A 14,081-nucleotide genomic window follows, 5' to 3' on the forward strand; every position below is an offset into this window, starting at 1 on the left:
TTAATAACGGGTAACAAATAATTTGTGATCATAAATAAACAAATCCAAATCCATATTGCATATAGACGTCTACAAGAATACAAATACAGTACTACCCAAAAAGAAAATAAACACAAATTAAACAGTGCATAAGCAAAACTATACGGACTATTATATTATATTAAACTTAATACGTAATTTGAGGGACTATTCGGGTAACTTTCTTTTATCCCATTTCAAAAGACGAACTTCTGAGTCAAACTTGACATCTAATATTAGAAAAATCATGGCGACACTTGACACGTGTCATTAATTTATTCGCTATGAGCCACTTTTTTTTATTAATAATTAACAATATATCCCGCTTTACATTCTACTCCCCCAACAAATTTTCCACACTTTCAAAATCAAAACCAATTCTCACCCCTACATTTTCTCCGGCCATCCTCCGATGAAAAACATCACCGCCGGCCACACTCTAACAACCATAACATGACGTCACTCCTCTCCGTCATCTTCATACTTACGTCATCTCTCATTTCATCAATCAATGCTCTTGGTGGCTCAGCCACTACACTTTCTGTTACATATGGAAACACTCTCACCGTTTGCGGAATTGTCGCCGGTCAACCCAGTCAACGCATCCAATGCTGGCGTAACGGAGCCGTCGTCTCGATCTTCTCCAACATCTCCTTCGAATCAATCGCCGGTGGCCGTGATGTGTTTTGTGGTATCAGGTCCGGTGGAACAACTCTTGTGTGCTGGGATTATAATTTAATCCCCAAACGAATTTATTACAACGAAACCGTACTTTTACGCGAATTATCGATCGGTAACAATCAAATTTGTGCCATCACAAATAGTACTAATACTAATGATTCAAATGTTTATTGTTGGAGAAATAATAATGTGTTACCAAATGAAAGAATTGGGATGAAGATGATATCTTCAGGATTGGGTGTAAATTGTGGGATCAAGTTAAACGATACGAATAAAGGGATAATTTGTTTCGGAACGAATTCAAGATTATCGAATTCTATACAAGGTCAGTTTATGAATTGTAGTATGATAAGTATTGCAGTTGGTGGTAATCATGCTTGTGGTTTAAACTCTAGTGGTTTTTTGATTTGTAGAGGTGATAATGAGTACGGACAAATTAATGTACCTGATCATTTAGCATTTGAGTTTAATTCACTTGCGCTTGGTGCGAATCATACGTGTGCATTGCGTAGATTAAATAAGTCTGTTGTTTGTTGGGGTGGGAGAGGAGGTGTTGTTGTTAATGGTAGTTATGATATTGGTAACGTTTCGTTTGAAACGATTGTTGCTGGATTGGATTTCACTTGTGGGCTAACAAGTAATAATTTTTCGGTTATGTGTTGGGGACAAGGTTGGGTTGGAAATGGGTCAAGTTTGATTGGTTTTGATCAAATTCTTCCTGGCCCGTGTGTTAGTACGGGTTGTGAATGTGGGATATATCCACAATCACAATCGCTTTGTTCTGGGTTTGGGTCCATTTGTACACCTTGTGATGTAACCAATATGGGTCAACCCAGGTTAGCACCTCCACCTGCATTCATACCAGTACCACCAACGGTAAGGACTGTACGGTCAAGAAAGTTGACTAGAGGTTTGTTAGCATTTGCGATTGTGGGGTCCGTTGGGGCAGTTGCAGGTATCTGTAGTGTTATATATTGTTTGTGGATGGGTGTTTGTTTTGGGAATAAAAGGATACACAACTCTGTACAACCTAGAATTAATGGGTCGAATAATGCGGGTCAAAATGGTAGTGGTCAAGTTTCGAGATCAGCTACGATTAGGCGACAGCTGTCACGAGGTTTTAGGAGACAAAGAAGCGGGACGTCGTCTAAACAAGCGGATAAAGAAGAGGAGTTCACGTTTGCTGACCTGGCGTTAGCTACAAACGATTTTTCACTAGAGAACAAAATTGGTGCAGGGAGTTTCGGTGTCGTTTATAGAGGCAAATTATTAGATGGTCGTGAAGTCGCTATTAAACGAAGTGAAGTAACTGATAAAACGAAAAAGTTTCAAGAAAAAGAGAGCGCGTTTGATTCGGAATTAGCGTTTTTGTCAAGATTAAACCATAAACATTTGGTTAGGCTCGTTGGGTTTTGTCAAGAACGCGATGAACGCCTTTTAGTTTATGATTACATGAAAAACGGGGCGTTATTTGATCATTTACATGGGACTAACAACGTCGAAAAGAGTAGTAGTTTTTTAAATTCTTGGAAAATGAGAATTAAGATCGCGTTAGATGCTTCTAGAGGTATTGAATATCTTCATAATTACGCGGTTCCTCCTATAATACACAGAGACATTAAATCGTCAAATATTCTGCTAGACGCGAAATGGGTTGCGAGAGTGTCTGATTTCGGGTTATCGTTAATGGGCCCGATATCTGATCGTGAGTTTCGACCCACAAAAGCAGCTGGTACAGTTGGTTACATTGACCCAGAATATTATGGGCTAAATGTGCTAACTGCAAAAAGTGACGTTTATGGTTTTGGGGTTGTGTTGTTAGAACTTTTAACCGGAAGACGGGCTATATTTAAGAGTAATGAAGTTAACGGTGGTGCACCGATTAGTTTGGTGGATTATGCTGTGCCTATAATCATGGCGGGCGAACTGGGTAAGATATTGGATAAACGGGTCGGGCCACCTGAAGTGAATGAGGCTGAAGCAGTTGAGCTAATGGCATATACTGCTTTACATTGTGTGAATACAGAAGGTATTTATAGACCAAGCATGACTGATATTGTTGCTAATTTGGAGAGAGCTTTGGGATTGATTAGTGATAGTCATGGTAGTATTTCTGGTAGTATTTCAGTACCTTCAGATTGATTATTTTTTATTATTTTATTATTTTTGTTTTATTTTGTGGATTTGATTTATTGGATTTTTTGGGACCTGGGTATATTTGTAAAGAATGTAGATATGTTGATGAAACAATTTGCAAGTTCCATTCTTTGTAAGTGTCAATAAAGAGGATAATTCAGGTTTTGTATGGTTTTTTAGATCATTGTTAGTTGTTTGGTTCTAATTCCTGATTTTTAATTTGGTTAAGTTTGTTATTTTTAAAGTTGATTAAAACTTAAAAGTGAACTGTCTATTAAATAAAATATATAAGTTGTTGATTTTGTATACCATAACTTAAAGTGGTATTATATTTGCAACATAATCATCATACTTGATTTGTTGGAAAAAATTCACTTTATGTGTAGCAACAAGGAATTAGGTGAATGGCATGTTCTCTCTACTTAAAAAAATAAAAAAGTTTTGCTAGCAAAGCCCAAAATAAAAGCATACAACTGTATTTATCTTTTGAAATGTTTAGGTTCATTTTGACAGACATAAATGTGTTATAACTAATAATTATAATATTATAATATATAATACAAAAAAAATTCATATTTATGAATTAATATACTAATAAAAGACATTTGGAATGAAATTTGTTTGCTTAAAAAATTAGTAGCAATGGGTTGATTAGTTTAGTTAGTAGGTCCACACATGTGTACTAAAAATAAATATTGTACCTAACGCGTGTCTTTGTTTAATCATTTAGAATGTGCAAAATTAGTTTTTTTTTTTTTTTTTTTTTTTTGAAAAGCGTGTGCAAAATTAGTTCCAAACTTCTAAATCTAAAACCGGTTATGGCTACAATCATTTTGCTTCATTTTGGTATGATCAAGTACTATAAAAGTTTTGGTCAAAGAAGGTGACATATATATATAAATCCTATAGCGATGAATAAATTAAAAGTAGTGTTGAATTTGTTTAGTTTTGAATATATGTAAACTACGGAATGGAAATTGTCTATGTGTATTCAACATTTGAACATTTCCTCTTGGTAGATTCAATAATAGATCACATATTTACATGTATTTCAATATAATTTGATGAAAGTATTTGACTTTCTAGATCAAAATATGTTTTGTTTTAATATAAAGTAATAATAAGATAAAATTTCATTCCTCGTCCCTGAACTTTATATCAAATTTGACTCTATGTCATTTTTATTTTTTTTTGTGAATTCCTCGTCCCTAATGTATCATAAATCGACATCTCTCATCCTCCCGTCTATTTTCTGTTAAAACCAGCCGTTACCTCTTATCACGTGCATATCATGTGGGGTATTTTTGTCATTGTATTTTCTTCCCATTCTTCCCAAAATACCCTTATGTATATACTCCGTAATTACTCTGTGTTCGTTCCTCTGCTACATCTCTCTCCCAATTCTTTCCTGTTACAGTAGATCTATCATGTTAAAACTAGGAACCACTTCCCAAATAAAAAACCCAGTACAAAATGAAAATCAAAATCATTACTGTACAACATCATCACCATTAAATACGAACATTTACAATCAACTTTGAAACCCAACTCAGATTTCAAAGCCCTTGGAATACCAACCACAGGAGCATATAACAACAATAGAAGAAGAAAATAAATAGAGGTTTTATAATCAAAATCAGATCCAAAAAGAAGAACAACAAATTACACAGGTTTAAATCAGATCCGGAAAACGCAGCGATTAAATGGTCTCCGATCCAACGGTTTCCGATTTAAATATTACATCTTGTTTTCAGATCTGAAAAATAGATCTTGTTTTCACATATCAATCTGGGTTTCGAAAATTGTTATGGATAATGACTGAAGTTGCACTAATTGGGGTTGATATACAAGAAGTTATTGGAAGTGCTATTGCTCTTAAGATTTTGACACTTGGTTTTTTTACCACTTTGGGCTGGTGTTCTTGTTACTTTATTACTGCTTTTGATTGGTACAGTTTATTCATTTTTTATGCTAATAATTGATGTTTTAATGTGTTTAATAAAATAATCCTAGAAGTTAAGGATAGTATATTTTTTTGTTAGGATATGGGTTTTTTTGGATGAATTGTGTTTTCAGGGTTTGAAATGTGTTTTGATGATTTGGGTGCATATCAAAATACGAACTGTAGCAGAAATAGGAAATATGATTTTCCTTTTCTTTTTGATTTTCTGAAAGTAAAAATGATAAATGATGTGATCATTATTTGATAATAAAAAAACAGAAATTTTTTTGTGAGATATTTGGTGTTTTTTAATAAAGATGAAAGAGATGATGATAGAGTTGAGATTTGGTTGAAGTTTTTGGATAGAAGTCAAACACAAACATTTGTTGGGGTTGGGGTGAGGTGAAAAGATAAATAAATAAATAATAAAGAAAAGGAAAAAATAAAAAAAAGATTAAAATACCCTCACATGTTCATCACGTGATTGAAGGTAACGACTGAAATTGATAGAGAATAGACGGAAGGACGAGGAATGTAGAACGTCCAAATATTAGGGACGAGGGATGCACAAAAAAAAAGAAAAAGGACGAGGAGTCAAATTTGATTTAAATATCAGGGACGAGAAATGAAATTTTGTCTAATAATAATTTGTTTTAATATAAAGTAATAATAATAATAATATAATAATGTGTATAGACGTTAATCACATACCCAATAAAAAATAACCATTACACCACTATTCGATAGGTGATTTTGAGTGGTCTTCAATTCTTCATCTTAACCATATATAAGTGTGGACTATTGTTAAAATTTAGCAGATGTTTCAAATAAAAGCAACTTTGAATCCAGTTAGTAAATCATCAAATAACCTTGTGTTGTAGCTCATTTAGTAGTGACTTGACTCTCTTAGCGAGAGGTTAGGAGTTCGACTCCCGTAGAGTGCAACATTGTACACAAAGTTGCCCTTTACCATTAAATTCCACTCAAGGGTGCTTTTGGCACATCGCGTTCCACGGGCAGTGGGGGAAAGGAGTTTTACTGCCCATGCCCTCGGATTGGGCCGAGTTTCCTCCTGAGCAGCAGTTGAGGGCGGGTTATGACAATGCTAGAGATGAACGCCTAGATGGTTAAGTCCCCCGAGTGATCCCATACTTTTGTTCCAAAAAAAAAGGAAATCATCAAATAAGTAGATCTTTATTTTTCCATAAAAAAAAAAAGCGAAATCTATAAAAATCACGCCAATATTCATCAAAATTATGGAAGAAAAAAAAACCAAAACGGAACATTACAAGGACTTAAAACCAACGCGACAACACTAAACAACTAATAAGACAATAGCCGAAACTAACAAGACAAAGACGAAACAAACAATACACGACTCATCAATGTAGATATGATTTCTCATGTATATATTTATATATAAACACAAATATTATATTATGCATCAATCAACTGTAACTATCACAACACAAGATTTCTCATGGCTTTGTACAACATTTCGGAAATATTCACATATAATCAACAAACAAATAACACTCATACATACATATACACACAACAAGAAGGCTTCACCAGCATCATCCCAACAGATCCAAAGGAACAACCCAAAACAGTACCCAGATGGCACATGAAACAAACTACACAAGGTCAAAGTTCATAAGTAGCTTTACCGTTTTGTACTTGTCACCTTTCTGGCTGTAAAGTGGAACTGCTCGAATGCCTTTACGCAGCTCCGAAATGGGTAGGCATGCTTGGCCACCGAAATCATCTTTTTCTGACATGTCATACTCATGAACTTCGATTCGAAGGAGAGCTAGTTCGGGAACTGTTAACGGGAATTCAAATTCTTCGTTCCATGATGGGATCCAACTGTCCTCCATTGCTTTTGTTCTCTTCATAATAGTATCAGCAGGTACTCCAGCTATTCCAACCTGTAAGAAAGATGCAATAACTTTTACAAAAAGGTATCAACTTTGACCCAGTTACTTATTATTGAGTCTATTTGGGCTAGGTTCAATCGCTTATGGACAATTGGGTAAGGTCAACAATGGAGTATCAAATAAAGTGTCTTACCCTTGTGTAGAAATCTGGAGGTGAATATGCATCAAAATGTGTATGTGAGAAATCATAATACCATCCTTCACCCATATACACAGTTACCTGAGACGCATTTACGGAGTATTTATTAGTCGAATTGTAAATGGATATAACTGACATAAAAGAACAGAACATAGTTGTTTGTTACCTTAAGAGTCATTTTGACAGGTAATGTAATTCTAGGATCAAAGATAGACTCATTTTCCATCAGAATATCAGGTTTTTTAACGTATCCGCAACCACCGTTGGCCTTGAACATTCCTTGCATCACCCAAAGTGACCTTCCATAGCCCTGTAACAATGTTGTTTTATAATCATTAACAATTATTATTTATTTAAAAAAAAAAAATGAAAAATGGACAACAACATTGTTCATAGTCCAACCTAACCCAGTGCTGCTCGTTTTCATACCATACTGAAAAACGACTCATTTTGAACCAAAACACGTTATCCACCTGTCAAGCCCGCCCATCTTACCACCTCTAATATGAGGTGAAGGAAAATAGTAGGGTGATGTATGGTGATTGCACAATAAGTTGAGCAACTAAGTAACAATGAACCTAAGCATACATAAACAGAGAATTCAAAATGTAACATAAACGAGATCCATGAGACGATTGTGGCAGACTCATAAAATTGTTAATGAACTACATAACTAACCTGCATATTAAATGCAACCATCTGTGCTCCATGCATCCACCCAATCATCGGGTTGTAATTCGATGAGTCGAACCGTATCCCCTTTGGATACACTCTCAGTATATTTTTCTGAGTGAACCTAAATCAAACAGTAAATGAGGACAACTTGATAAAGAGCCCAAACAAGTCAATAATATCAACAACAAAATAAAATTATTTCCACTACATAGTACTTACACCTGATGGATTAAACAAATATGAAATCTTTTAGTGACACAGAATCATACAACACGTATACAGATATACTAATGACACTCAAGGTATTTAACACATACTACATAAACATGTTTCCTTGATCATTTAGCCGATGTTCATAACAATTTTAAACGATACCTGACAATTTGTGGGCCATGAGTTTTTGCTGCTTTCTCAAGCTCTTGCTCACTTAAGCTAAGACGTCTGACTTTATCAGGGTCAACTTTCAGCCAATCATCTAAACCACCTTTCCCCTTTCCAGCATGAATAGCAATCAAATTCCTATATTCAGGGGCACAATGGTCATCATGAAGATCTTCATCTTCCTCCTCAGAGTCCTCCAAATCATCCTGCAACAAAATATTCACTCAGCATTGAACCCACTCAGTTTTTGCAACTCGGTGAGTACTCAGTCAATCTCAGTCAAACTTGGTCAACATCCGAGTACTCCCCAAGTTTCAGGGTACTCCCTAAAAAGTCCCGAAGAACTACTCCCCGAGTAGCGATTTTTGCAACCTTGTTCTTAATTACTCGTATAAAATAGGAAAAGCAAGTAAACTGTATTAAGGTACCTTGAAATCAGATGAAGTTTTATGTTTAAAACTGGGAATTTCACCACCCCAAGCTTCTACAGATGCATCGGTCTCTTTATGTGAAGCATTTCCATCTCCACCGGGCTGAGTGTCTTTTGCTTTAAGGTATTCTTTAGGAGGTTTAGTGGATATAATAATCCTTCTTTTTAGAAATTCTGGAGATGGAAATTCGCCTAAGCCGTCCGCATCAGGAGTAAATAGCATCTCTCCAAATGTTTCAGTAACCATCTACAATTTAACCGCATTGAAATCATGAAATCAAGCACATCCAAAATCACATTGTTCAAACATTTAATACAATCTCATACGGAATAAGCACATCCAAACACCATCAGTAGTTATAAATAATTACTAGTTTTACTTATTCAAGATCACACAAGTAAAAGTTCAAACCTGAGCCACTTTAGCCTGAAGATCTGTAGTAAGGTGGTCTTCTAGGGTAATCACAACAGGGTACTCAGATGCACTAAAGGCATAAGCCTTAATAGACCTTAAACACTTAATCAGCGCGACCGGTGCAGTCAACGTCCTATACAACATACCCACCGATTATTAATTATTAATTAATCACACTATAGCTCATAACTTTTAAACAAAATATTACTAGATAATAACAACTGAAAATGTACATACACCATACCTTCCATGAAGAACATCCACATCATCCTTAGTCGAGTTAGGCCATATATCCAACTCGATAACTCTCACACCTCTCTCCAACGCTTGAATAATCGGAACATCACTACAATCACTACTCAGTTGGTTCCCAGTTAAATACGAATTGTGTCCGGTAAATATAAAATAGTGAGACAATGGCGCATTCATATCATGATGAACCTGAAACATCAAAGATATCATCATCGTATCATCATCGTATCATCATCAGCATTATCCTCGTTTACTTATTCAAATTCAGCCTACATTTCTTCTTTCAGTTACTCACTAATTTCAATATTACCGTCCACTTCACAAAAATTACACACAATCTAAGAAAAGTAACCGAAACGGTAATATTTCTAAATTTAGTAATATTCAGACATGTAAACTTTACTCAATATATATACTCATTCACAAACTGAATAATTAATATTTCTAAATTTAGTATCACTCAAACATTAGGTCTAAATATAAAACAAACTATATATTGAATCGATCAATTGAAGTACGGAGTAATAGTTTACCGATCGATCGGGATCCAGTGCAGGATTAGAATCACCAAACAGGTACTTAAAAAATGTTTCGAGATTAAAACCCTTGCGATGGAAGATATGCGCAGTATTATGCATAATAGTTTGAGCATCTTCAACAGTAGCATTATGTTGTTTTTGAACATCAATTAGGAACCGATGAAGGTGATTGATGTTCATGATTCCGTTCTCAGAATACTTATCGAACAGAGACTTGATCGACGGTGGTGCTTCGGTGGCAGCTAGCCGGAACCGTCGCCGGAAACAGAAACATACTCGATAAGTTTGTTTATTAGCCATTGCCGTTGATTGATTGATTGATTGAATTGATGGGAATTTGAAGATTTTTATAGTTGGAATGATATAATTTTGCTTAAAACATTGGGAAGGTATTTAGGTAGTTGATTCGTTTTAAGTGATTAATTTTGTTTGTTATTTAAAAGTTGAATTTCATAGTTCCAGTTTCAATCAGGTTATAGTATGATTGTTTTACGACGACAGCAAAGCAAGGTATTGGATTTGGATACGCATATGGATTGGTGGTCCATCTGTTTACGTGTGTGTTACTGTGTGGCTGGTGTTCGATTTGTTAATCATTTATCTTTTTTTCTTTTTATTGAAAAATATAAAGTAAATTATAAATATCCAAAAGTGTTGCAATACAGACTACGTCTAATTGATAGATATCATCTAGTTGAGTCAATTTGACACATCAAGGTTTAATGAATCAGTTTTTAACGAGCTACTGAGTTTGAGCTCGTTTATTTTGAGTTCGAGCTTTAATGAGTTCGAGCTCGAGTTCGAACAAAGGGTGTTGTTCGATTAGTATCACGAGCCGATTGTGAAAAAATTAGTATTCGATTCGACTCGCTCGAAAGCTCGTTTAATAATCGATCGAGTTAATCGAGCTTATATGGCTTGAATAATTCGTATGTATACGACTTGAATAATTCGTATGTTCGCTTATGTATAAACAAGTCGAGCTAAACGAGTTTTTCAAACAAACTTGTATTTGTTATAATAATAATGATAATATAGATATGGATAGTCAATTTTGGTGCATACATATAGTCAATTTTGGTACATATAGTATGTATTTTTATATTGAGATTTTAGGCTATTGATGTGGTGAAAGTGTGTGTACAGTGGTGCTTAATTTGCTTTTCAACTTTTAAATTTATAAAACTTTTATTTTATACACTTTAACACCCTAACGAGCAACAAGACCCGGTCAGATGTAGTAATTTAGGTTATCGTCCCAAGAGAGCGTGGAAGCAGATAAGAGTTGTTTATTATATAGCTTAGCTCTTATTAAAGAACTAAAGATAGATTTTAATGTGTTTTTAAGGTTGTTGGTTTTTATCTCTTAGAAAAGAGATGATTGAAGATAAACAAAATAACAAAATATAAAGCAAGAAAGTAAATATTCAAATTAAACAATTATAAATAAAAACAGTTACATGAACGACTAACTCATACGGGAATCATATTAAGCAAGTTTCATGACTTATATTAACACAAATCAAAATAATAATCATAGACCAATTATTATCCCTAAGCAGATTAAGACAAGTGTTGCATATCATTCAATAAGCAGGACTTAAAGCATATGCTAGATATGTGATGTTCATAACTAACATCTTAATTCTTCATGTTCAATTCAATTACATGATACACATTAATCTTGTGATGAGGATCAATATGTAAATAGACTGACAAATCATATAAGCTATTAAACACCAAGTAGATCAACTCAAGTTACTAGCTGAAAGTCAATTACTACTAAGTTCTCATGCAATCATTAATTAAACAAATTCAAACGAAGGTTCTTCAATTAAGCCTAACAATATCAAACTCTATTATAAAAGCGTAATTCAGATTCAACATATTTATCACTATTATGTTGTTTAACCTAGTTGCATGCAATTCAATTTAACAAGTTTGATGGACTAGATCTAAACAAGTAGCATGAATCGAATAATAGATCATCGGATCAAGTATTAGTCAACCCTAAAATCATGTTATCTAATCATTAAGCATGGCAAACAAGTATATATTAAAGCATAACAGATTCAAAACAGTTCAAATATCGTTACAGAAACTCGACCATACAGTTCTGGAAAAGAACCAGAAACTGTGCGGATGAAGCACGAAGCCGGCGGCTTCCTTCCAACCGGTGGCTTGGGAGTGAGGCCGGCGGCTTCATCTGATTCTCAGATGAAGTTCAGTTTTCGTCCACGTAATCACTATGAACGTTTAGTTCATAGCAGAAGACGAACAGAAACGAATACAGTAATTAAAATAAGTAAAACAATAAAATAAGGATAGAATCATACCTTAAAAAGAAGGTAGATGTAAAAGAACTTAAATTAAAACTTGAATCTTGATTACAATAAATAAATCTAACCTAAGGGTTTAGAGAAAGCCCTAAAAAAGACCTAACCAGAATTATTGAATTCTGAATATGACGACCCGGAAAATTTCGACTAATTTTAAATCAAACTCTTGATACGATTTAATATTTTTGACACGATCAGCAAAGTCTGTTAGGTTGAGTCTCAAAAATTTTGAACTGTTTTCATATTCATTTAACCTCGACCAATTTCTGACGATTCACGAACAATTAATTATAAATAGATATGTGTGTATATATATATATAAATAATAATTGGAAATGTAATTTGAAATATTATATGTTGTTGTTATATGTAATTATGTGAAATAAAATAAAAATAAGATATTACAATAATTATTATTTAAAACATATCTATATATAAATATAAATAATGTATATTAAAAATAAATATTAAATGATTGTAATACTCGTTTGATGTTTTGATTGATATTAAGTAAATTAAATACGAAGTTATATGATTGTAAAATAAAATATGATCCGAAAATGAGTTATATAAACTATAGGCTTATTAAAAGTCTATTTAGGATCTAATTATTAAATTTTACCACTTTTTATATTTTACCCAGGATCGAGTACTGACAGTTGATGTAATTTTTATTTAATAAATTAATGACCAATTTTATACCATAATGACTAAAATAAATAAAGATATTTAATTTAAAAATTTGGAATTTTTTTTTAATACTTTTATCCGCTCCTGATTAACAACAGAGTACGAAATAATATCCGAGGTCCTCAAGAGTACTGACAAGTCTCCGATGGCTTTTATGTTTCTTTATATTCTTCAACATGTGTTTATAAATATTATTATATTATTAAATATCTTTTACTGTTATTGATTGATTGTAATTGATATACTAATTTACGTACATATTCATTATTATATATCCACCATCTAATAATCAATTGAATGTACTACTGCTTCCTAGTTCTGTTTAATAATAATTCATCAACCACCTACCACAAACTCACTTAAACAATTATTCATTTACACACCACAATCGAAACCATTGTCTTGCTACTATCAGTTTCTTCTTCTTTCTCATAAATCCATCATCACCTTTTTACTTCTTAAAAACCAAGAACCCATCACTTACAACCACCTTTACAACTAATATATATATATATATATATATATATATATATATATATATATATATATATATAATTTAACCATCCATCATCTTTGCTCTATATTATATATGTACATATACATATGCAGAGATATTTAAGACCCCATAATCGAAACCCACCTCACCTCTTGATCACACACACCCTTCACATGTTTCGTTGATCACCATCCGCCACCTTGCACCATATTCTAAACCGCCATCCCACAGCTACCACCACCTCTGCCCGTTTCTTTCTGTTTGCAACCCACGACCACAGCCTCCCATCACCACTTGTCTACCGGTTCTACAGCCTAAATAACCACACAAAACCACCCCAACTGCAGCTGCAGTTTCTACTTTCTATTCCTGTTCAATTCAAACGAGTTGTTACTGTTGCACTTCTACTTTGATAACCAACTCAAACAACCCTCATGTTACTGCTAAACTTGTGTTTTGTTGCTGCTTGTGTTCGATTCCAACCGGCTGCAACCCTTGCTAACCGATAATGCGACAGCTACTGTTTCTGTTTAAAAATGCGAAGATAAAGATGATTAATAGTAGATGATCACAAGTTACTTGTTTGTAACTGCTGCTGTTCGCTATATAATTTCTGTGTCTGTTTCTGTTCGAAGATGATTAAAATAAAAGGAAGCGAAGAAGATGAAATGATGTGAAAAAGATGATGAATAGTAAATGTTCGAAACCCACTTCCTGTTATGGTGATGATGATGTCGTGAAGGAAGATAGTGATATTATGATGATGAAGTTACATATTGATGATACCGTTATAGTAATCACAAAGTAAATGATGATGATGATGGAGGGTAATAACATGAAGAAGAAGATGAATAGTGACGATTGATATAAGGTAGATGATGATGTCGTGATGATGTTAAAGGATCTTGATCAAGATATTATGATTCGAAATAATAATTAACGAAGAAAAAGATGTGATAAAGAAACGATGATGAAGAAAATCGTGAATAGTAATGGGTTACGAAAATG

The 14,081-nt window shown here is 33.7% G+C and overlaps 2 protein-coding genes across 2 annotated transcripts; one reads left to right on the forward strand and one right to left on the reverse strand.

Moving 5' to 3' along the window:
• The first annotated feature begins 388 nt into the window (after nt 1-388).
• Nucleotides 389-3,063, forward strand: LOC139893497 (putative serine/threonine-protein kinase-like protein CCR3). Its single transcript, XM_071876656.1, has one exon. It carries the CDS (start codon nt 472-474, stop codon nt 2,839-2,841), a length of 2,370 nt encoding a protein of 789 aa, XP_071732757.1. The 5' UTR covers nt 389-471; the 3' UTR covers nt 2,842-3,063.
• A 3,102-nt stretch (nt 3,064-6,165) lies between these two features.
• LOC139893498 (phosphoinositide phospholipase C 2-like) lies at nt 6,166-10,058 on the reverse strand. Its single transcript, XM_071876657.1, has 9 exons — nt 9,543-10,058; nt 9,002-9,198; nt 8,755-8,890; nt 8,341-8,589; nt 7,907-8,118; nt 7,535-7,652; nt 7,023-7,166; nt 6,851-6,937; nt 6,166-6,708 (listed from the first exon to the last, which is right to left on the reverse strand). The coding sequence occupies exons 1-9, from the start codon at nt 9,846-9,848 to the stop codon at nt 6,415-6,417; spliced, it is 1,743 nt and encodes a 580-aa protein (XP_071732758.1). The 5' UTR covers nt 9,849-10,058; the 3' UTR covers nt 6,166-6,414.
• Between the last annotated feature and the right edge of the window lie 4,023 nt (nt 10,059-14,081).

The sequence above is a fragment of the Rutidosis leptorrhynchoides genome, chromosome 2, assembly GCF_046630445.1.
Source record: "Rutidosis leptorrhynchoides isolate AG116_Rl617_1_P2 chromosome 2, CSIRO_AGI_Rlap_v1, whole genome shotgun sequence".
Lineage (NCBI taxonomy): Eukaryota > Viridiplantae > Streptophyta > Magnoliopsida > Asterales > Asteraceae > Rutidosis > Rutidosis leptorrhynchoides.